Source organism: Peromyscus leucopus, chromosome 2 (genome assembly GCF_004664715.2).
Source record: "Peromyscus leucopus breed LL Stock chromosome 2, UCI_PerLeu_2.1, whole genome shotgun sequence".
In the NCBI taxonomy this organism is placed as follows: domain Eukaryota; kingdom Metazoa; phylum Chordata; class Mammalia; order Rodentia; family Cricetidae; genus Peromyscus; species Peromyscus leucopus.
The window spans coordinates 145,406,674-145,431,043 of record NC_051064.1 but is presented as its reverse complement, the minus strand read 5'-3'; the positions used below and the strand labels follow the sequence as shown (position 1 = coordinate 145,431,043).

The window sequence follows — 24,370 nt, the reverse complement described above, 5'->3', positions numbered from 1 at the left end:
CAAACAACTCCTCGAATTAGTAATTTGCTAACTTTTCCTCTCTACTTAAAACATCTACCTGTGGCAATGTCTTCAGACACTTATAACAAGTACAAGTGTCTTGTGTTTCAGTCCTGAGGCCTGGCATCCTGGCTGGGGTTTCAGGAATGTTTAGACACCTCCAGAAAGCTGCTCGGCAGTCACAGTTATTAGTGCTAAAATGAAGTAGCCCAGGCTAGCCTTGAATTTTGGTCCTCCTGCCTCCTGAATTTTAGGGTTAGAGCAGGCTTACAGCTGAGTTTTATTTTGCCTTTACAGGAGGAAAGTAAGCGGTGGACTGTTCGATTGGACATTTCTGCCCCTCAGGTGATATTTCCAGATGATTTCACCTTCAAGAACCCGGTGCTGGTTGTTGTGGATCTTGGAAGAATGCTTCTGACCAACACCCAAGGTGGAGTGTCAGCGTGAGGTAGCAAACCTGTCTCAGTGCATTGGTCTGTCTGAGCTTCACTAAGGAAAGCTGGGCAGAGAGTTTCATAACATTTTCACACTCCAAAGTTTGGGGTCTGGAGAGGTGGCTCAGTGGTTTTACAGAGGACCTGGGTTCAGTTCCCAGTACCCACATGGTGGCTTATAGCCATCCTCAATTCCAGTTCCAGGGGATCCAACACTCTAAACTGACCTCTCTGGGTACCAGGCATGTATGTGATGCACAGATATGCGTGCAGGCAAAAACACTGGGAAAAAGAACAAACAAAAACCCCTGAAAGTTCACTTGTTGCTTCTTTAATACTAACGAGCTGCAATTCACATTTCAAATGTCCAGTTCTCAGCCAGGCTGAATCTAAACACAGTGGCAGTCTCTAACCCTCTTCCCTCCGCTTTGGCAGCCAAACTTGATCTGTATTTTCTGTTCTAAACATTTCATGCTTGTGGAGTATTTGAACACATTGCCTTTCATGTTAGGCTTTTTAATTTAATTTAATACTTTAGAGGTTCATCCATGTTGTAGTGTGTGTGTGTGTATGTGTGTGTGTGTGTGTGTGTGTGTGTGTGTGTGTGTGTGCGTATTATTATCACACTCCTTTTTATGGCCTTTACTAGTCTCTTTATGAATACATCAAGTTTTATTTACCTGTTTTTTGGTTAGTAAGCATTTGCAACACCCTCACCCACAACCCCAGAACCCTGCTGTTTGAATATTAGCACTCTAACAGTCCGGTCATGTGTTTGTGGAAACATATCTTCAGTTTTCTTCCATGCTCACCCACGAGTGGGGTTGCTGAGCTGTGTGGTAGCCTTAAGGTGTAACATTTTTAGGGACTAGCGGATTACTTTCCTGAGTGGCTTATATGCTGACTGGTTTGTGAAGATTCTAGTTTCTTCACATCCTTCTTGTCACTTGTTACCTGACCATTTGATTGCAGACATCTTGGGACTGTGGAGGAGTATCTCCCTATGGCTTTCTTTGTCTTTCTATGTGACATTCCACACTATAATAAACATTAATTAACTAATTAATACTTAGTGTTAGAGATAGGAAGTTAATTTTTCATTTTTAAAATATTATTTACTTATCATTGTATGTGTGTGGGGGCGTGCATGTCATCGGACATGTGGCAGTTAGAGACAACTTTGTGCTCTTGGTTTTCTCCTTCCACCTTTATTTTTATTTTTTATTTTTATTGTTTTGGTTTTTTGAGACAGGGTTTCTCTGTGTAGCTTTGCGCCTTTCCTGGATCTCACTCTGTAGACCAGGCTGGCCTTGAACTCACAGAGATCCGCCTGCCTCTGTCTCCCGAGTGCTGGGATTAAAGGTGTGCGCCACCACCGCCTGGCCTCTTTCCACCTTTATGTGTCAGATAATGATATTGTATAAAACAAGAATATTCTAGAAGGGAAACAAAATGAACACTGCAACAAAGGGAGATGTATATAAATTTGGAGAGTGCCGTAAGAGAGTTGTGTGCAGCCCTGCCAGTGACAAGGTGCAAAGATGTTGGCAGTAGCTGGTGGCCTCAGCATCCCAGCATGAGCTTGGGGACTTCTCATAGCTCTACATTTTTACTCTTTGTGTTTTGGTTTTCAGTTTAATATGTAAGTTCACACTGAATGAATAGCAAATACACAGTGTTATGCCTGACATTTCATCCACTTAGAAAACCTCAGCTTGGTGGAAGTGTTCTTTTTCTTCATCATCATCATCACCATATATCACCACCACCAGTAGCAGCAGCATTATTATTATTATTTGTTTTTTTTGAGACAGGGTTTCTCTGTGTAGCCTAGCTGTCCTGGTACTTGCTCTATAGACAAAGCTGGCATCGAACTCAGAGATCTACCTGCTTCTGCTTCCCCAGAGCTGGGATCAAAGGTGTGTGCCACCACTACCCGGCTGTCATCATCATCATCATCATCATCATCATCATCATCATCATCATCATCATTTGAGGCAGGGTCTCTCTATTTAGGCCTAGTAGGCCTGGAATTTACTATGTAGACCAGGCTGGCCTTCAACTTACAGTGATCTGCCTGCTTCTGCCTCTGAAGTACTGAAATATGTATTATGATAGAGTTTTCAGGGTTTTATATCTCTGTCTACAACTTGTTGAGATTCTTTTTAAATATTTATTTTTTAATGTATATTTGTATGAGTTTATATGTACCACATGTGTGCAGCAGCCTGAAGAGGCCAGAAGAGGGCGTCTGATTCCCTGGAATTGGAGTTCCAGGTGGTTGTGAGCTGCCATGTCGGGGAAAGTGCTCCTCAGCTCTGAGCTGTCTCTCCAGCCCTCCTTATTGTGATAAGGGAAGGAGGGAGGGAGGAAATAAGAGACATTTGACTGACTGTCTTTTCATTTTCCCTCATAGAAGACTCTAGGAGGAAAAGTGGGGATGGGTCGGCCTCTGAAGAGAATCAGTTCAGTGACGAAGAGTATAAGACCCCTCTTGCCACACCTCCCAGCACCCCACCTCCAGAGACCAGCAGCAACGGGGAGAAAACGCCACCCTTTTCTGGAGTGGAGTTCAGTGAGGAACAGCTTCAAGCTCATCTGATGAGTACACAGATGTACGAGAGGTACTCCTTGACGTTCATGGACCTCCAGGTCATGGTGGGGCGCGTGAGAGACAACTGGAAGCGAGTGCAGGACATCGATGTGGGGCCAACACACGTGGTTGAGAAGTTCAATGTTCACCTGCAGTTAGAACGTCGACTGATTTACACGTCAGACCCCAAGTACCCTGGGGCTGTGCTCTCAGGCAACTTACCAGACTTAAAAATCCACATCAATGAAGACAAGATATCTGCTCTAAAGAACTGCTTTGCTCTCCTCACCACACCTGAAATGAAACCCTCTGATACCCAGATCAGAGAGAAGATTTTCCCCCAGGAAGGACCGCGCGGAAGCTTGCAGGATTCAGTTATGAACCTGACCCAGAGCATTGTGATGCTGGAGCAGCACACACGGGAGGTGCTGGTGGAGTCGCAGCTCCTCCTAGCGGAATTCAAGGTGAACTGCATGCAGCTCGGTGTGGAGAGCAGTGGCCGCTACATCTCTGTGCTCAAGGTGTTTGGCACCAATGCTCACTTTGTGAAGAGACCGTATGATGCTGAAGTGTCCTTGACTGTTCACGGGTTGCTCCTGGTGGACACCATGCAGACTTATGGTGCTGATTTTGACCTTTTGATGGCTTCTCACAAGAACCTGAGTTTTGATATTCCCACAGGAAGCCTCCGGGATAGCAGAGCGCAGTCTCCTGTCCCTGGACCTAATGTGGCCTTCCTAACTGATGTGGCTACCCTCAACAACCAATCAGCCACTAGTATTTCCCTGGAGAAAATTCTCACCAAAGAACAAGAGTCCCTCATTAAACTGGAGTATCAGTTTGTGAGTTCAGAGTGCCCGTCCATGAACTTGGACAGCACACTGCAGGTGATTTCCCTTCAGGTAAATAACTTGGACATCATCTTAAACCCAGAGACAATTGTGGAGCTCATTGGTTTCCTTCAAAAGTCCTTCCCTAAGGAAAAGGATGACATAAGCCCTCAGCCTCTGATGACTGACCTTGAAAGAAGCTTTAGAGAACAGGGTACAATCCAGTCGACGTATGAGCAGAACACCGAGGTTGCTGTGGAAATCCACAGACTCAATCTCCTATTGCTTCGGACAGTGGGGATGGTTGACGGGGAGAGACAGGGCAGGAAAATTGCAACGGCCAGTATTGGTGGCACCAAAGTGAATGTGTCGATGGGTAGCTCCTTTGACATGAGTGGATCCCTTGGCTGTTTGCAGCTCATGGATCTGACACAAGAGAATGTGAAGAACCAGTATGTCGTCAGCATTGGGAATTCTGTAGGCTATGAGAACATTGTCAGTGACATTGGCTATTTTGAAAGTGTGTTTGTCAGGATGGAAGATGTAGCTCTGACCGAAGCTTTGAGCTTCACATTTATTGAGAAATCAAAACAGGAGTGCTTTCTCAACCTGAAGATGGCATCCTTGCATTATAACCACTCTGCTAAATTCTTGAAGGAGTTGACATTATCCATGGATGAGCTGGAGGAGAATTTTCGCAGTATGTTGAAAAGTGCAGCCACAAAAGTCACCACAGTTTTAGCCACCAAGACTGCCGAGTACAGTGAGATGGTGTCACTCTTCGAAACCCCGAAGAAGACCCGGGAACCCTTTGTCTTGGAGGAGAATGAAATCTATGGGTTTGGCCTGCCTTCCCCTCGATCAGACACTGTGAAGCTTATCTTGAACATAAACATCGAGTCTCCAGTTGTTTCTATCCCTCGGAGGCCTGGCAGTCCTGAGCTGCTGGTGGGGCACTTAGGACAGATATTCATCCAGAATTTTGTGGCAGGAGATGATGAATCCAGAAGTGACCGCCTGCAGGTGGAAATCAAAGACATTAAACTCTATTCTTTGAATTGCACTCAGCTGGCAGGCAGAGACAGTGCTGGGCCTGAAGTCAGTCGGACGTTTTGCCCACCCTCTGGGTCCGTCAGTGCCAACAGTCAGGAGGAGGCTCATTTCACACGACATGATTTCTTTGAATCTTTGCATAGAGGCCAAGGTGAGAAGCAGAACTGAGTTGAGTATGTGTAAAGGTTCTCAACCCAACTCCTATATATGTGTCCCTGAAAACAACACAGCCCCTTTAGGGTTATCTCTGGGTAATGTGTGAAAAATCATAGTGGTGTTTTAACAGCTTCATGAAGGTCTGGCATGGTTTTACTTTCTCTTTTTGGACAAAATATGAATGTACTTTGAAGTGTTGTCCTTTGAAGTTGGCTGAGTGCTCCTTTACAGAGCTGCTACAGTGAACAGATGTAGTCTGACCTCATTTTGTATAATATTTCTATTCTTTTGTTCTAAGCTGTACATTTTTCTCAGTTAAAGTCTGCAGCCTAAGGTAGCACAAGAGATTTACGTAAATAGAAAAGGAAACTTTACTGCTCTGCCATCTTCTAATTGGGTCAGTGCAGGGTTTAAGGAATGATGTTTTCATGTTTGAGGAATGATGTTTTTGTGTTTGTATTCTGGATGCAGACAGTTAGACCCGAGCAGTCCAGCTACAGAATCAGGGAAGTTCCAGAGACTGTTTATTGGTGAAGAAAGTAATGCCTTTGAAAACATCTGTGGCTCTCAGAAAGCCCTTCCCTGATTCATTCGAAATTTAGAGAGCCAGCCTCTGGCCTTGAGTGTGCTAGGCGTGCACTTGGCCACTGCTTCATTTCCATGCTTAGCAAACAGTTTTTTTCTCTGTTTGGAATAAAGCGTTCAATTAGGAAGATGTCTTAAGGCCTAATGAGAAGGCTGTGTCTATCTCTGAAAGCTAAGGATGGAGGCAGTCTGGTTTGGAAAACTAGCTTTTAAGGCTAAGAGTAATGTAAGGTAGTCAGTCCGTGGACTGACTTAATGTTTACCACATCAAATACATTTTAAATTATATTTATTTGGTGTGTGTGTGTGTGTGTGTGTGCATTGTGCGTGCATGTGTGCATGTGTGCATGCACACTACAGTGCTGTATGTGGAGGTCAGCCTTTAGCCATGTAAATTCCAGAGATTGAAATCAGGTCGTTAGGCTTGGCAGCAAGTGCCCTTATTTAGCCCTTGAGTCATTTTGCCAGCCAGTAATATTTCATATTTTGAAGCTGCCAAGCAGAAAAAGTCATGAAAATACCTTCCCCCCTCCCCCATCTTGTGGTTCTGCTTGCTGTGAGTGTTGGTCTCAGCCATGGACTCAGTTGCCAGGCCAACCTGCCATCAGATAACCCCTGGGCTTTATTTTATATACAGGACACTTGGTCCTCAATAACATACCAGATATTAGTGTTCATGGTTTGTCATTTTTGTTCACTTCTGCCAGCCTTTCATATCCTGAACAACACCACCATCCAGTTTAAACTGGAGAAGATCCCTATTGAGAGAGAGTCTGAGCTGACTTTCTCCCTCAGTCCAGATGACCTGGGGACATCCAGCATCATGAAGATTGAAGGAAAATTCGTCAACCCAGTTCAGGTAAACAAACACAGGATTGATTTTCAGGTCAGGGCAGTTGACAACCCATCAGGTTGTGTTCTTTGTCTGAGATGTGGGAGACCTGATGCTTTTTAGGTTTTGGAACTCTATGTATTTGGGACATTTGCAAACCTTTATGGTCAAGCATCTCTGATCTCTAATTTGAAATCTGAAATGCTCTTAGGTTGGAAACCTTTTGAATGTTGTATCAGCTATTAGAAAGGTTTCAGGGGTATTTTGGATTTCAGATTAGGGACATTTAGTTTGTGTTTATTTATTTAAGTTTTATTTTATGTGTGTGAGTGCTTTGTGTGCCTGTATGGAGTGTACTGTGTATTTGTCTGGTGTCCAAGTAGGCCAGATGAGGGTGCCTGATTCTGTGGAACTAGAGTTAGGGATGATTGTGAGCTACTATGTGGTTTCAGGGAATTGAACCCGAGTCTTCTGCAAGAGCAGCAAGTACTTTTAATTGCTAAGCTGTCTCTTCAGCCCCATCCATATTTATTTTATATTTGTATTGTATATAGTACTGAGATTATAATGGTATATATTTATGTATATTAAGCATTGGAAGAAAATATGTAAGTTCAAGGAAATAATCATCAATGCATGTTCATGTTGATAACTTATTCTAATAGACGTGGAACATCTGTGTAGCCCAGGCTGACATTGAATTCATAATCCTCCTGACTCAGCCTCTTGAGTGCTGGGATCCCTCAGCAACATGGGATCCTTTTGTCATGTCATCTTGTCCCTGGGCAGTGGCTTTTTTTATGTATCACAGAGGAAGAAAGTGGATCTCTAATCCCATGCCCAAAAGCCAGTTGCTCTTTCCCAGGAGGACGTAATTCTTACCCCACTTTGTACACACTTGGACTATACCGTGGGACAATGTGATTTGAGCCATTAGGCTAGCCCTCTCTGAATTGAGTTGTGTGTGCGTGAACTGTGTATGTATCTTTTCTCCTTTTTAACAGGACTAGAGGAAAGAGTAAGATTAGGAAGCATGTGGACTCAGGATCTTAGGACAGTGGACCCTCTGTCAGGCTGTAGTTGGTCTCGAGTTTGTCTTTTAGTTGTTCTGAAGTAACCCAGGAACACATATCTCTATCTCTGTTGGTATCAGTAGCTCCTAGGTGTGGGTCTTTGGGTGAGAAACCTTCCCCCAGCATTCTCTCTCTCTAAATTAAATTTTTTTCTATATGTATGGGTGTATTATCCGCACGTATGTCTGTGTAACACATGTGTGTCTAGTGCTCACAGAGGCCAGAAGAGATCATCAAATTTCTTGGAACTGGAGTTACAGATAGTTGAGAGTATGGTTGCTGGGAATTGAACTTAGGTCCTCTATAAGAGCATCCAGTGCTCTAAACTACTGAGCCATCTCTCCAGTGCCCCTTATTCCCTTTTATTGAGATAGGATCTCATGTAGCCCAGGTTGGCCTCTGACTTGATGTGTTCCTGAGGATGACCTTGAATATTGGATTCTCCTGTTTCTACCTTCCAGTACTAGGCTCATTCTTTTTAATGAGATAGTTTGGGGCAGGGGCAGGTGAAATAGTTTAGTAGGTAAAGTGCTTGCTGTGAAAGTAAGACAACCCAGGTTCCATCTCCGGAACCTACATAAGGTGGAAGGAGAAAAACTTCATAAGATTATACTGTGACTTCTACACATGCTGTGCATGCTTGCATGGTACACACAAGGATAATAAACATTTTTTTAAAGAAGCATTATAAGGCAAATCCCAGGCTTTTTTCACTTCATCTTGTTTATTTGGAATGTGTTTCTCTGAACTGTGTGTCTCCATGTATTATAATGGCTTTTGATTCTCAAGAACGTCTTCACTTTGGTTTGTTTGCACCGGGAGCCAAGCAAGGTCTGCAGATTGCAGTTAGAGGCTGTGTCTTTAGGTCTCTAGGTCTCTCTGGAGCTGCCCCATCTGCCATGCCATAACTCTGTGGACACTGGTCAGTTGCCTACAGAATGGCCTGCATGGTGCATTGGCTGTTGTTTGTGTCTTTCTGAACTACCCAGGCGTCTCTGGATTCTGGGTCTTTTCTTGGCTCTGCTTCTCATTTGCCCAGAACTTCACAGGGCTGTCAGGCACCTCCGGTTACATTATAGCTGTCACACAATGTCTGCATTTGATGAGGGTGTGTAGGTGGCAAGAGCCTGATCTCTCACTTGTAAAATTCCCTGTCAATCATTTCTCTTGCTTCACATCACTAATGAACTCTGTGGGGATGAAGATTAAATAGGGGTGATAGAACGGTCACTTTCCAAGTCTGTCACAATTTCTCTATCTAGGAGTTGGGATCCCTCTGTTAATTGCCCTTAATTAGTAAAAAAGATGTACTTGAAAATATTTTTAAATAAGAAATTCTAACTAAAAGAGAGCAAGACGCCAGGGGTGCAGCTCAGTGACAGTGTTTGCCTAACGTGCACAGGGCTCTGGGTCCCACCCCAGTCCCAACAACGGAAACTGTAAGAGAGAAAAAACATAATTGCAGATCAGATCTTTGTTTGAAAAGTACTAACCATTCTTTGTCCTACTGACTGCTGATCTGGGTAGGTTTTTTTTTTTTTTTTCTTCTGAGACAGGGTTTCTCTGTGTAGCTTTGGAGCCTGTCCTGGAACTCACTCTGTAGACCAGGCTGGCCTTGAACTCACAGAGATCCGCCTGGCTCTGCCTCCCGAGTGCTGGGATTAAAGGCGTGCGCCACCACCGCCCGGCTGATGTGCAGCAGTTACAGTCGTGTTTTTAGTCCTGTGCTGTGCCCACGTTAGACTTTTGAAAGTCTCTTCCTTGCTTTCTGCAGTTATTTCGTGTGGTTGGAAAGAGTGGCTTTGCTGACTTGAGCGTACAAGGAGCACTCACTGCACGTTGATGTGCATAGATTATTCTGCAAGGTGCTAGGGAGAGCCTTGGGAGTAGAAGTGAATGGAAAGAAGAAAGGTCAGAAGAGAAATGATGGTCCTTGGTGCCAACTAACATAAAGCCTCTTGGTAAACATCGAAATACTAACTGGGAGTGTAGGGTCTGTGTGATAGTAATAGTGTGGGAGGGTACTGGAGAGACAGTTCAGTGGCTAGGGCCACTTACTGTTCTTCCAGAAGACCTGAGTTAGGTTCCTGGTATTCATGTTGGGCAGCTGCTGGCTGCCTGTAACTTCAGCTTGGGGAAGTGTATTGGGGGAGGGGGAATCCTGACTCTTTTAACCTCCATGGGTATCTGCACTCCTATATATACCCCCATACACAAAATTACAAGTACATTTTAAAAGATGGTTCTGGAGTAACTGGTTGTTCCCTTTGAATGCAGGTGGTGTTAGCCAAGCACGTGTACGAGCAGGTTTTACAGACGCTGGACAACCTTGTGTACAGTGAAGATCTGAATAAATTTGCAGCCAGTGCCCCATCCTCCCCCTGCCCTAACTCTCCCCTGCCCCCACTCAGCTCCTGTGGAGAACCTTCTGTGGAGAGGAAGGAGAACGGCTTGTTCAGCCATTCCAGCTTCTCCAGCACCTCTCAGAAGTCCTTGTCTGTGAAGGAAGCCAAAGCCTTTACTCAGATTCAAGCCAACTTCTGTATATCGGAGTTGCAGGTTCAGCTGAGTGGTGACCTGACTTTGGGGGCCCAAGGGCTTGTGAGCTTAAAGTTTCAGGATTTTGAGGTGGAGTTCAGTAAAGACCATCCACAGACCTTATCCATTCAGATTGCCCTGCGCTCACTCCTCATGGAAGACTTACTGGAGAAGAATCCAGACTCCAAGTATAAGAGCCTGATGGTGTCTCGAGGGGCTCCCAAGCCATCTAGCTTATCACAGAAGGAGTATCTCTCCCAATCCTGCCCTTCGGTATCCACTGTGGAGTATCCAGACATGCCCCGGTCTCTCCCTTCCCACATGGAGGAAGCTCCTAACGTCTTTCAGTTGTATCAAAGACCCATCTCCACATCTCGGAAAAAGCAAAAGGAAGTTCAGGACAGCAGCTACCCCCTGACCCCACCTCCTTCTCCCACAGTGGACGAGCCCAAGGTGCTTGCTGGAAAGAATAAATTTGACGATTCCTTGGTCCACATCAATATATTCTTGGTGGATAAAAAACACCCAGAATTCTCTTCTAGTTACAATCGCATTAACCGGAGCATCGACGTTGACTTTAACTGCTTGGATGTGCTAATCACCCTGCAAACCTGGGTGGTGATTCTGGACTTCTTTGGGATTGGCTCCACTGCAGACAACCACGCCATGAAGGTGCCGCCTGAGGGCCCTCTACAGAACGTGAAGTCAGAGTCCAGCGCTGCCATGGAGTCTGAGCTCCAGGAGCCAGTGAATTCCAAGCTGGATCTCAAGGTATCGTTATCCTCTGAAGATGAGTTTGAATCCTATCTAAAAGTGAGCATTTTACATTTATCCTGGAAAAGAGTTCTCATTGGCTGAGGGCTGTGTAGTCTGTGTCTGGCTGTTGAGAAATATAGACATTTGTGACATCGATGTCTTGGAAAGGGCTTTGTTGTAAAGCCCACCTGGAGGAAGAGGGAATATGTAGTTTAAGCAGCCTGTCTTCCTCCGGGCCATGCGACTCCAGGGAATCCTTTTTGTTTCTTTAGCTTCCTTCCTCACCGTCCATCTTCTGTCACTATGTGAGTGGTGTCTGGTGCATGTAGCAGCTTCTGTGCGTGGCTTTCTTGTTAGCTCCCCACCCTCTCACAGCATTATTGGCATCACTGGGCCCACTGTAGGCTGCTGTGGAATGCAGTGTGCCAAGTTAGATTGTCTCTTGGAATCCTGGCTCTGCACTGGAACCTGCAGTGGTGGTCTTGGGTGAATGAGGGAGTTTTTTCACTAGGAAACTGGGTGGTGTGCTGCAGCGCCTATAGAGAGGGTGGTCCCAGGCATTAGACCAGATTAGTGTGAGACCCTCCACATGGTACGTGGCACATAGCAAGCATCCAGTGAATGGTTGCTGTTACAGTTTTTATTATGACATGGGTTGCCATGCTTGTGACTTAATTTTGATATTCACATTGTAAATACTAAAAAATAACCCGTAAGGTAGCATTTTAAGGCATTCTGCAGTGTATGATGGAACAGTAGTCAGGTACACTGAGTTGACTGTGTGGGGCAATACAGGGCTGTTGTAAGTTATAAGGCCTGTCCAGAGTTCTGGCCCCTGTGCCCCAGCAGTTGGTCACTCTGTGTGCCTGGGGAGGAAGGTCTTTATTTACATGTCTTGGTGCATGCGGCCTGCATGTACTGCTGGGAACAGCGAGGAAGGGAACTCTATTACCTCATGTTGGTGTTGTCTTGCTTCTCTGACCCACAGCAGGCTTCACTCCTCTAGAAGGGGGAAGCCTGGGAGGAGAGGTGGGGGCATGGGAAGGGTGGTGGTGGGGGGCAGGCGCAGGCAGTTCTACCTCATACTCAGTTGGCTGGAAAAGCCAGTTCTGCCTCTTGCTCGGTGGGTGGGTGAACGCTCTGAGGCTCTGGGGCATTGGGCCTAGCATGGTGACTGGAAGTGGCAGTTCAGTCATTCTTTGGTTGCATTTGATGTGTTATAAAGGTGACTTTATTCTCCTGGTGCCTGTGGGGATCTGCCTGAGGACTCCTTCCCTGCTGTGGTAGGATGTGGTGTGCTCCTGGGACCTTTGCACAGTCTGCTACTGTAGGAGCCCAGGACTGCATTAGTGCTTCCCACAATGTATTTTTTGAGACAAGACTTTTTGAACATTTTTATTGTGATGGATTTCTAATATATCACAGAGGAAATGAGTCATGAACCTCAATATTCCCAACACTAGAATCCATCACATCACCTTTATTCACTTTTCTTTACTGAAATCTTTTAAAGCAAATTCTAGGGCAGGTCAGATTGTTCAGTGGGTAGAGGTATCTGCCGTCAAGCTGTTGACTCACATGGAAGAAGAAGGGAACTGACTCTTGAAAGTTGTCCTGTGACCTCTACATGTGTACACATCCATGCCTGTACACACACACACACACACACACACACACACACACACACACACACGCACACGCACACGCACACGCACACACACCCGAACACACACAAATGTCAAAAAATTAAAGCCAAGGCTATATAGTGAAATTCTATCTCAAAAACTAAAGTAAAATTTAAAAAAAAATTCTAGATACCATTACACCCCCATTTTTGTTTCTAGAAAAAAAAATGGATACTTTTCTATAAAATCACAATCATTGTCTGTCTTGCTACATTGACAAACATGCCTTGGTGTTATACAGCACTATCAGGCCACACTCAGATTTCCAGAATGTTGCACAAATGCCTTTTCCTGGATGAATTGTGGAGGCATGAATGATTTGAGAGACTTGAGGCCTTTCCTTTGGTCTCTGCAGTGCTAGGCTTTTCTGAGAGTTAAGTTTTCCCAGCTACAGAATGAGAAGTCATTAAAACAGCACATGAAAATCTGAGTAGTGTCCAACGAGGGTCCATGTGTTACATTTGCTGTCCTGTTTCCTTAGTGTCTTGTGTCTCCCAGCACCCTGTGCATCGATTTGCTAGGAAACTCGGGCTTGTGCTGGGGCTGTACTCCACGTTAGTGGTTTTCCTACTTCCTACCCAACTCCATCCTGTTTGGGATTGGAAGTTCGTGTGTGCATCTGATTCAGATGCACTTCTTGGAGAGGACATAGCACCAAAGTGGCAAGTGCTTCCTGTCACTCTGAGGACAGCTGGTCCTTCTCAGTGATGTGAAGGTGCCATGCCGTCAAGTGGGTTCAGGTGGTAACAGTGGGGTTCCTTTCAACACAGCATCTTTAGACTCAGGGTGTGTAATCCTAGGAGATTCACTGCTTAAGGATCTTATTTTCCCTTTTTATGGGACCTTGATGTCTTGATCCTTCTGTGGTCCCTGTCAGAGGAATGAGAACATCTCCGACTAAGGTCGCTGCTCTGATGACAATGCTCTTTCCACTTCCTGTGCCTTTTATAGGTGCTCTTCCTCGTTTCTGCTCTCACTTTCCTTGTTTCTCTTTGCGTTTCCTACCCATCTCTCAACTCCTACTCTGTGAATCCTTCGAGGACAAAGGGGTGTGTGGCACACATGTTCTTCTGTCTCCTGCTCCTTCCTTCTCTTCCATCAGAGCCTGGCCCCTAAGGCAGAGGAGCTGGGGACTGACCCAGCAAATTCTTAGACATATAAGTATTTTCAGTAGTTGGAATTAGTGTAATGCAGCCTCTCTCTGTCAGAGAATTCTATTCTCGAGACAAGAGGATACTGTCCCTGCCCCCTGAAGTCCCATTGCTAACCATAGACCTCTGTTAAATATGGGTTCAAAGGCATTAGGCAGGATTCCAGGCCGTTTTCATCATTTGCCTATATAGATTTTCTAGAGGAGACCTGACTTTACAGATTTGTGAGTACAGAACTATGCACTGCTAACAATTAATTGCTAAGATGGGAAACCTTGTTTTATACCGTGTAACATTCCACCACCAACAGAGGAACATAGAATCTGAACTGGAATTTCTGCTTTGGGCACAAATGAAATTGGCATCATGAAAAGGTTTGAGCTGGCGAGATGACTCAGCATGTGAAAGTGCCTGCTACCAAGCCTGACAATCTTGGGTTCGAGTCCCAGAACCCACACAGTGGAAGAAGTGGAAGGAGAGAAGATTGATCCCCACACATTGTCCTATGACCTCCAAAATGTGCAAGCCCAGATACACACACACACACACACACACACACACACACACACACACACACACACTGAATAAATAATAAAAGATTTACCTTCACTTTTCCAAGCCTGTCTCCATTCTCACCCGTTCTGTTTTGCCGTTTCCTGTTCCTCTCATTAACTTGCCTTTTGCTTTGTACCTTGTGTCCCAGGTTCATTCGCTTTCTCTTGTGCTGAGCAAGGCCACCAGTGAGCTGGCTAAAGCAAATGTGTCCAAATTAGTAGCACACGTGGAGATGATTGGTAAGTACAACGAAAGCAAACACGCATGATCTGGTAAATGTTCCAACACCCAGCACAAAACTAGTTGTGGTCACATGCCAAGTAAGGTGTACATCTGTGGCTTGATCGTGGGTATCAGTATGGCCATTATTTATGGTGGTGGTCCCAAATCCTGGCTTGGGATCAGCATTGTCTGGATGGCTTATTACAAAGGCAGGTAATGCTACAACTTCCTCCCTGCTCCTCTCCCATCTCATCCCAAAGGCCCCTAGCATCTATCTGTGTAGTGTGACCAGATAATTTTTTTTTGTTTAAATTGGAATACTTTTGAGAGTGAAATGGAGAGATATTAATAGTTAGATCTGGAAGACAAGCAGGTCAAAGGGCTGTCTGTGGGAAATGGGACAAGCTCATTCTGTTTGTGGTCTTAAGTAGGGGTGCTGCCAGAGAGGGTATGATGTTCTGCAGCAGGGTATGGCAGCAAAGCTGGCCTCTTTCTGGTGAGCTTTTGCAGGTTGGAATTCTTACTAGAATGCCATGTTCTAAGGGGTAGGTAGGGTTTACAAAGCATGAGCTCAAGGAATGTGTAATGCCGTATTGAAGACAAAGATGCTAACACTGTCATGAAGTCAAGAATGTCATTTGGAGAAGACATCTCGTGCCTGGTATGATTTTAGGAAAGCATCCTAGAAGAGAGGTCTTTAATTGGGAGGAGGCTGGCATTTTTGTTAGAGGACATTAGGAATCAAAAAATAAATATATGCCTTTGAGTCCCTGGGGAGCTGACCTGGCCTGCCAGAGGTGTGTACCTTGGTGATCATGGTGACAGCTGGGTAAAGTGACGATTGGTTTTGTCCTGTAGAAATAATAGTTCAGTCGCTGGCCTGGAACTTCCATGTAGACCAGGCTTCAGTTCCCAGGGATCCACCTGCCTCTGCCTCCTGAGTACTGGGATTACAGGTGTACACCAGCCACTGCACCCTGCAGGAAGGAACATTTCATGCTCACGTTCCAGTACATGTGCCCCAGCACCGGTCTCCATCCTCACCCCAGGGCTGTGCTCCTGCCAGCAGGCTCATTTCCAATCTGTGTCAGCACCGTCATCCCCACGCATCAGCTGAAGTCATTGCAAGCCCACTCAGTGTTGCTTGAGCAGCTGACACAGACACTTCCTCCCTTGTTCGTTTATTCCTAGTACAGTGAATAGACCACGTGATGGTTCTCTCACTTCTAATCAGCAGTCTGGTCTCCGAGGATTCTGCTTCTACCTGCAGCTGCCAGTGTTTTGTCCTTTAAGTTAGAAATACATTTAGTTAGTTAGTTCCCTTTCCGATGTAGATGTGCCCCTCGTATGCAGTGTTGCTGGCTTGTGTAGACTTTGTTGTTTAGACTTGTTCAACTCCTTGAGACTTTGGCTTTGAAACCCTTAGAAATAGCACATCAAGTATTTTTCTGCTGTCTTGGCATCTGGAAATTTACCTCTGACATTTAGTTTGATTAAAAAGTGCAAGTCTGAGGCATGTGCATGTCTGTTTTAATTCACATGTATTAAACAAGTCCAGAAAATGTCTATAATAATGTGTTCTAATTTTAACACTGTAGAAGGAGATCTGGCCTTGCAGGGAAGCATTGGGAGCCTGTCCCTGAGTGACCTCACGCCACATGGAGACTTCTACAGAGAACGTTTCACCACAAGTGGAGAAGAGGCGCTCATCTTCCAAACTTTCAAGTAAAACATGCACGTCTTCCCTTTGGGCTGTGTGTCAAGTCGCTTGCTATAAAATATAAAACATCTACTCTTTCTTGGGGCTGTGTGTGGTGATCACTGCTGTTTGGAGTCCTTTTTTTTTTTTTTTTTTTTTTTTTTTTGGTTTTTCGAGACAGGGTTTCTCTGTGTAGCTTTGCGCCTTTCCTGGGACTCACTTGGTAGCTCAGGCTGGCCTTGAACTCACAGAGATCCGCCTGGCTCTGCCTCCCGAGTGCTGGGATTAAAGGCATGTGCCACCACTGCCCGGCGTGGAGTCCTTTTTAGACATTATTTACATGAGCGTATTTTCTGTGTGTCTCCCACAGTGAGTGTGGAGGTCAGAGGACAACTTGCAGAGCCAGTTCTCCCCTTCCACCATGGGGTTCTGGGGATTGAACCTAGGTCACCAAGCTTGGTGGCAAGTGCCTTCATCTGCTGAGCTGTCTTGCCAGATCACTGTTTAAAATCCTTATTGACTAAACAGTGAAAAATTTTACTTTCTTAAGTAAAATTGAAAAGATCTAGCTTGTGAGGAGTCCTGATTTATATTGAATTTTATTAAAGAAGATTTGAATTGGAGATTACTTAGTGTCATAAGCATATGGGATAGGATTGAAATAATCCCAGTTATCAGAAGACCTGGGCTCTGTCCATTCCTACCAACTTGCTGTGTGACTTGAAGCAAGTCACTTAATTTCTGTGTACCACTCTTCCTCTCTCTGTGGAGGGGGCCTGAGTTGAGCATCTCTGAGCTCATGTAGCACTGAGCATTCTTGCCTGATTTCAGCCTGAGAGTCCTGCTCCCACTGAGTGTGCTCTTTTTGCTAATAAGTATGACTTATGTTGAATTCCTGTTGGAATTTAGAAGGTGTCTTTAGACCTATCTGCTTGCTTTAAAGAATGGTTTTCCTGGATGAAGTTTTCAGCTTTCTTGAGAGGTAGTAGAAAATGTAGTTGTATAGTTCTGCCCATTAGTATTATATAAGGTCAAGGCTCCTGTTCATCCCCCCCCACCCCCCACTTTCAGTGTGCTGAGAAAAGTGGTTCCCAAAAACCATCTGTGGGCTGAGGATATGGCTTATTGGTAGAGTGCTTGCTAGCTTGCACAAAGCTCTGGGTTCAGTCTTTAGCGAACCGCCTTAGCTCACTCTCCTCCGAGTCTGAGAACTTCTCACTGTGAGGTTGCCACACTCTACTGAGAATTTGGACTTCAGAGTTTAGTTTGATTTGCTTATTTTATACACGGCAATGGCATGGTTCTACAATAAATGAGATGATTAATATGAACCCTTAATTCTTTGCTTGGCACAAAAGTGCATTCTTTGGTAAATACGAATTCCTTCCCTCACTGACTGTGGGGGAATCATTTCTTTCTGGGCATCCCAGTCCATTAGATTCCGAGTGACTGTAAAAGTCTTCTGTTTATCTTTGAGTCTGCACTTGACATTACAGTCTACATTTCACTGACATAAAAAGACAACTCCTCTCTGTTTTTTAGAAGCCCCCTTCCCTGGAAGCACTAGCTCTGCCTCTTCCTTTTCTCCATGGCTTTTAAAATTACTTCCCAAACTCATAATGTCACAGCCTCTGCCAGGAGCAGCCGCAGCCCTTACAGCAGGGACAGGAGGTGCTGTGCTGGGGCAGCACTCAGGTGCCTTAGGTGCTTTCTAGAGGGATAGGGAGTTTTGTGCTGAGCGGTGCCCACTGTTTGTAGCCCTGGGTGTCACATCACACTTTTGTTTAATGTCCCTACTATTAAATTATTAACAGGCTTGTTTTGGGGGGTTTCTGTTTTAATAGCTAGAGCTTTTTGGAGAGGAAGCCCTTAAATCAACCTAATACTCAAATCTTGCTGGTGTCTGAGTCCTGTTTTTGTCCCCATTTCCAGATATGGGCAGCCAGACCCTCTGCTCCAGAGAGAGCATGACATTCGCGTGAGCCTGCAGATGGCCTCTGTGCAGTATGTGCACACGCAGCGCTTTCAGGCAGAGGTGGTGGCCTTCATTCAGCACTTTACTCAGCTGCAAGATGTCTTAGGGCGCCAGCGAGCTGCTATTGAGGGTCAGACGGTAGGTAGCATCTTGTCTCTAAGTTGCCTTTTCAATTTGACTGTTTTCTTTTATTGAAAATAGATTTTTTTTTTCATGCAGTATATTCTGATTATGGTTGTCCCTCTCCCAGCTCCTTTCAGTTCCTCTCTTGTCTCCTCCCATTTAGATCTACACCCTTTCTATCTATAGTTAAAAAAAAAAGGCATCTAAAGAATAACAATAAAGTAAAATGATATGGGGTGTGTATGTATGTGCATGTGCGCATGCGTGTGCGCAGGCACGTGCTTGTTTGCTTGTATGGGCACATACAGGCATCAGAGGTTGACATCAGGTATTTTGCACAGTCACTTCACATTACATTTTTGAGACAGGGCTTCTCACTGAAGCTGAAGCTTGCTGTTTCAGTTAGCATGGCTGGCCAGCAAGTCACTAGGATTCTTCGTCTCTGCTCCCTAGCACTGGGGTTACAGTCGTGTGCTGCCGCCATTCCTGGCTTTTACATGGTGCTCTATTTTCGTTTCTGTTGCTCTGATAAAATACCCCAACATAAAGCAACTTAGGGGGAGAAAGGGGTTTATTTAGCCCATGTTCCAGGTTACAGTCCATCATATAAGGAAGTACAGTGGCCAGAGCTTTTGGCAACTCTAGTCAAGAGCAGAGAGAAATGGATGCCTCCACGCCCACTTGCTTGTCCTCATGCTCACTTGCTTGCTCGATTCCTCACTTGCTTGCAGGGCTCACTCACTACTTGTTCAGCTTGCCTTCTCCATTCTTAAACAGCTCAGGACCCTCTCCTTAGGGAATATTGGGCTTGGTCCTCCTCATCAGTTTAGATATTCCCGTAGTGAGAATCTGTTCCCATGATTCTAGTTTGTGTCAGGTGTACAGTTAAATCTGATCAGCACATGTAGGTTCTGGAGATCAAATTCATGTTCTCATGGCTGACATAGCCAACACTGGTATCCATTAAGCTGTTTCCACAGTCTTATTTTATGATTTCCTTTTTTTTTTTTTTTTTTGGTTTTTTGAGACAGGGTTTCTCTGTGTAGCTTTGCGCCTTTCCTGGAACTCACTTTGGAGACCAGGCTGGCCTCGAACTCACAGAGATCCGCCTGCCTCTGCCTCCCGAGTGCTGGGATTAAAAGGTGTGTGCCACCACCGCCCGGCTATGATTTCTAATTACGCAAATGGGTGTGTATCTGTTTGTGGTTATGTACACATGAATGTATGTGCCCACAGAAGTCAGAGACAGCCATTCCCTTGGAGCTGGAGTTACAGGTGGTTGTGAGCTGCCCAGCGGGTGCTGGGAAAGGAACTCAGGTTTCCTGGAAGAGCAGTACATGCTTTCATCTACTGAGCCATCTCTCCAGTTCATGGTCAGTAGAACTTTGAAGCCTCCAGAGATAAAGCTAGAACATTTCACTGAGGAAAGGAGAGGTATTTTCTATTTACCAATGTGTGGTCTGTGTGGCAGGTTGATTCCCCATCTCTAAGTCATACTTTAAGTTCCTTTGAAGTTTAGCTTTAGGTGTCTGTAAAAATAATAGAAGAGATTTCTGATTGACACTTTGGACCTCTGGACCCTTCCAGGACTATATTGGGGTCACTTCTGGAAACTGTTGGATAATTTTCCAAATGGATGAGACCTTCCTGGACATTTCAGTTCATGGCCCCCTTAGTGCCTGGATCATTTCCCCCACTCTGGTGCTGGTGATGGACTCTAGGGCCTTGCACTGCTGGGCGCCTGTCCTACCATTGAGCTGTAGTCCCCGACCTTGGTTTGTGAGGCAGTGTCTTATTACATAATCCAGGCTGGTTTTGAACTCACTGTGTTGATTGCGCTGGCCTTAAACTTGTGATCCACCTATTGTAGCTCTACTGTTGGAACTGTAGGCATGTGTTACCTTGCCTAGATATTCTATGCATTTTATGATGTTTAAAAAGTTATTTTTTAAAATGTATTTTTTCCTTTGAGAATTTTATACATGTATACAACGTATTTTTATCATAACTACCCCTACTTTCCCCCCCAAGCACCTCTCATGCTCATAAAAAGCCCCCTCCCAACTTATGTCTTTTTGTTTTGAATAATCCATTGAGTCCAGTTAGCTGGTCATGCACACATGGATGTGGGGGCGCCACTGAAGCATGGGCAACCCACCAGTGGCTACACCCCCAAAGAAAAATGACTCTCCCAGTGTATTTTAGTGCAATGATAGGAACAAGAAAACAAAGCTAATACATTATGATTATACCCAGTGAGATAGTGTGGGCAGGCGTGTAAAGTGTTGGCCTGATCTTTAAAGGCCTTGCACAAAAGCCTGGTGTCCTGAGTTTGATTCATAGAATCCATGTAAAAGTGGGAGGAGAGAACCAGTTCCACAGTTTTCCTTTCACCTCTGCATGTGTGCTGTGGGATGCATTACCCGTTCCCCCCAATATTAAATAAATTAAAAAGTTTAAAGAGAGTCCTTTGTGGCTGCAGCTCAGTGACAGAGCACTGGGTTCAATTCCCAGAATGCTCTCCCTGCCAAAACCCCTCTGTACTATAAAGTTGTATTTTTTCTCTTAAAAGTAGCACAGAAGGGCTGGAGAGCTGGCTCAGTGGTTAAAAGCACTGGCTGCTCTTGCAGAGGACCTAGGTTCAGTTTCCAGCACCCACATGGTGGTGAGCAGTCATCAGTAACCTTGGTTCCAGGAGATCTAATGCCACTTCTATCTTCCTAGACACCAGGCACTCATGTAGCATACATATGTACATTCAGGCACACAGCTATATGCATAAAATGTTTGCCAGGTGTGTTGGCACACACTTTAATCCCAGCACTTGGGAGGCAGAGGCAGATGGATCTCTGAGATTGTGGCCAGTGTGTCTATAGATCGAGTTCTGGGACAGCCAGGGCTACCGAGAAACTCTGTCTTGAAAAACCAATCAACCAAACACCAAATCAACCAAATTTAAAAGCAGCACAGGCTTGGTGAGATGAGTAGTTGATAAGAGTCCTTGTTACATTACACGTGTCCCGTAATCTAATATATTTTCTTCATTAACATTGTGAAAATATTTTCACATTTCTCTTATGATTTATTCTCTAATTTTTAGACTATTTAGATGTATGAAATTAATTTCCAAATATTTGGGTACTTTCCATTATCATTTTGTTCCTGATTCTAATTTACTCTGGTGGCCACAAATAAACTATTGTGTTCTTTAATTGCTGTATAAGTTTATGAAAGTTTTTGGGGCCCATAGAGGTCTGATTATAAAATTGGAGAATTAACCAAGTCTCTGGGTACTTTCCTTTCTTACCAGGTGAGGGACCAGGCGCAGCGATGCTCGAGGGTTCTTCTGGATATCGAAGCTGGTGCCCCTGTGCTTCTCATCCCAGAAAGTTCCAGATCAAATAACCTGATAGTAGCAAATTTGGGCAAGTTGAAAGTGAAGAACAAGTTTCTCTTTGCGGGTTTTCCTGGGACCTTTTTACAGGATAAGGTGAGCCCTCAGCGTCTGGCTGTTTAACTCGAGTTTGAATGTGAACTGAAAAATTCCCAGTCTACAGCTCAGGGGCTGCTGTTAACTTCTGAGGTCCTGTAGCTGGGAGATTTCTGTAGCATGTTATTGACATTTCACCTAACCTTTCCAGCTGAAATAGTGTTAAATTGTAACCCTCATTAAGTGCTATTAACTTGTTTCAGCTAACACCCTGTGGGACCAGTCTTCCATGGGTTACAGTGTTCTCTGCAAGCATAAAAGCATTCCTGGGGGACAGATCACTGGGTGGATAAGAGCACTTGCCACTCAGCCTGATCACCTGAGTCCAATCCCTGGAACCCATAGCGAAGGAGAGAACTGATTCCCAAAAGTTGTTTTCTGATGCCCACATGTACCCATACTCACACTCACACATCATGTACCTACATAGTAATAGTAAATCAAACTTTTTTTTTTTTTTTTTTTTTTTTTTTTTTTTTTTGGTTTTTCGAGACAGGGTTTCTCTGTGTAGCTTTGCGCCTTTCCTGGAGCTCACTTGGTAGCCCAGGCTGGCCTCGAACTCACAGAGATCCGCCTGGCTCTGCCTCCCGAGTGCTGGGATTAAAGGCGTGCGCCACCAACGCCCGGCCTTTTTTTTTTTTTTGGTTGTAAATTAAACTTTTTAAAAAAGGCATTCCTTTCTAGATGAGTTGTTTTCCTGATTTAGTCTAGTTTTTACCTGAAGACAATTAAAAATATCTTAGTGGTAAAATGTTAGCTCATGTCCTGCTTTGCAGATTTAAATGACCTGGACATTTGTATTTGGGAAAGCCAGGGCTCTTTGAGTATGAACAGACAGTGAGTTTCGAAGCTGAGTGGGCCTTGGAGACACGCTGATGATCCATCTCCTCACTGGTTTCTGCCTTCCAGGAGCCTGAGTGACATTTCTTTTTTTTTTTTTTTTCCCCAAGGGTTAAGAGCACAAACAGCTCTTTTTTAAAAAAAAAAAAATTAATTAATTTATTTTTCTATTATCAGCTTGATACAGTATAAATTCTTATCTTAATAGTGAAATGTTTCAATGAGGCTTGCTCAGTAAAACCAAACTTATTATAAGCCACAGTCATTCTAGGGTCCCCCCTGCTATATAGTCTCCATGGTTCTGTGGGTTGCAGTCTGATTGTTCTTTGCTTTATATCTAGAATCCACTTATAAGTGAGTACATACTATGTTTGTCCTTCTGAGTTTGGGTTACCTTACTCAGGATGATTTTTTTCTAGTTCCATCCATTTGCCTGCAAATTTCATGCTTTCATTGTTTTTTTTCCTGCTGAGTAGTACTCCATTGTGTATATATACCACATTTTCTTAATCCATTCTTCAGTTGACGGGCATCTAGGTTGTTTCCAGGTTCTGGCTATTACAAATAGTGCTGCTATGAAGATAGTTGAGCACCTATCTTTGTGGTATGATTGAGCATTCCTTGGGTATATGCCCAAGAGTGATATGGCTGGGTCTTGGGGTAGTTCGATTTCCAATTTTCTGAGAAACCGCCCTACTGCTTTCCACAGTGGTTGTACAAGTTTACATTCCCACCAACAGTGGAGGAGTGTTCCCTTTGCTCCATATCCTCTCCAACATTGATTGTCATTAGTGTTTTTGATCATAGCCATTCTGACAGGTGTAAGGTGGTATCTCAGAGTCATTTTGATTTGCATTTCTCTGATGATTAAGGATGTTGAGCATTTCTTTAAATGTCTTTCAGCCATTTGTGATTCTTCTTTTGTGAATTCTCTGTTTAGCTTTTTAGCCCATTTTTTAATTCGATTGTTCAGTATTTTGATGTCTAGTTTCTTGAGTTCTTTATATACTGTGGAGATCAGTCTTCTGTCAGATGTGGGGTTGGTGAAGATCTTTTCCCATTCTGTAGGCTGTCTTTTTGTTTTATTGACTGTGTCTTTTGCCCTGCAAAAGCTTCTCAGTTTCAAGAGGTCCCATTTATTAAGTGTGCTCAGTGTCTGTGCTGCTGGTGTTATATTTAGGAAATGGTCTCCGGTGCCAATGCCTTCAAGAGTACTTCCTACTTTCTCTTCTATTAAGTTTAGTGTAACTGAATTTATGTTCAGGTCTTTGATCCACTTGGACTTGAGTTTTGTGCATGGTGACAGATATGGATCTATTTGTAATCTTTTACATATTGACATCCAGTTATGCCAGCACCATTGTTGAAGATACTTTCTTTTTTCCATTGTATAGTTTTGGCTCCTTTGTCAAAAACCAGGTGTTCATATGTGCGTGGATTAATGTCAAGGTCTTCAATTCGATTCCATTGATCCGTATGTTGGTTTTTATACCAGTACCAAGCTGTTGTTTTGTTTTTTTTTTTAATTTTTTTTTTTTTAATTTTACAATACCATTCAGTTCTACATATCAGCCATGGGTTCCCCTATTCTCCCCCCTCCCACCCTCTCCCCTTAACCCTGGCCTACCCCCATTGCCTCCTCCAGGGCAAATCCTCCCCTGCGGACTGCGATCAACCTGGTAGACTCAGTACAGGCAGGTCCAGTCCCTTCCTCCCAGACTGAGCCAAGTGTCCCTGCATAAGCTCCAGGTTTCAAACAGCCAACTCATGCAATGAGCAC

General features: G+C 44.4%; 1 protein-coding gene across 7 annotated transcripts in view; it reads left to right on the top strand.

Annotated features, from left to right (window-relative positions):
* Positions 1 to 24,370, top strand: part of Vps13d (vacuolar protein sorting 13 homolog D) — a 234,045-nt gene that overhangs the window by 36,411 nt on the left and 173,264 nt on the right. For 6 of the 7 annotated variants that reach the window (XM_028860132.2, XM_028860135.2, XM_028860133.2 and 3 more), the window contains 8 exons: positions 298 to 430; positions 2,851 to 5,061; positions 6,359 to 6,510; positions 9,834 to 10,865; positions 14,390 to 14,480; positions 16,062 to 16,188; positions 18,095 to 18,275; positions 21,571 to 21,750. In XM_028860132.2, coding sequence (XP_028715965.1) covers positions 298 to 430; positions 2,851 to 5,061; positions 6,359 to 6,510; positions 9,834 to 10,865; positions 14,390 to 14,480; positions 16,062 to 16,188; positions 18,095 to 18,275; positions 21,571 to 21,750 — 4,107 coding nt within the window. The remainder of the gene's footprint in view (positions 1 to 297; positions 431 to 2,850; positions 5,062 to 6,358; positions 6,511 to 9,833; positions 10,866 to 14,389; positions 14,481 to 16,061; positions 16,189 to 18,094; positions 18,276 to 21,570; positions 21,751 to 24,370) is intronic. The other variant, XM_028860131.2, reaches the window with a different exon arrangement.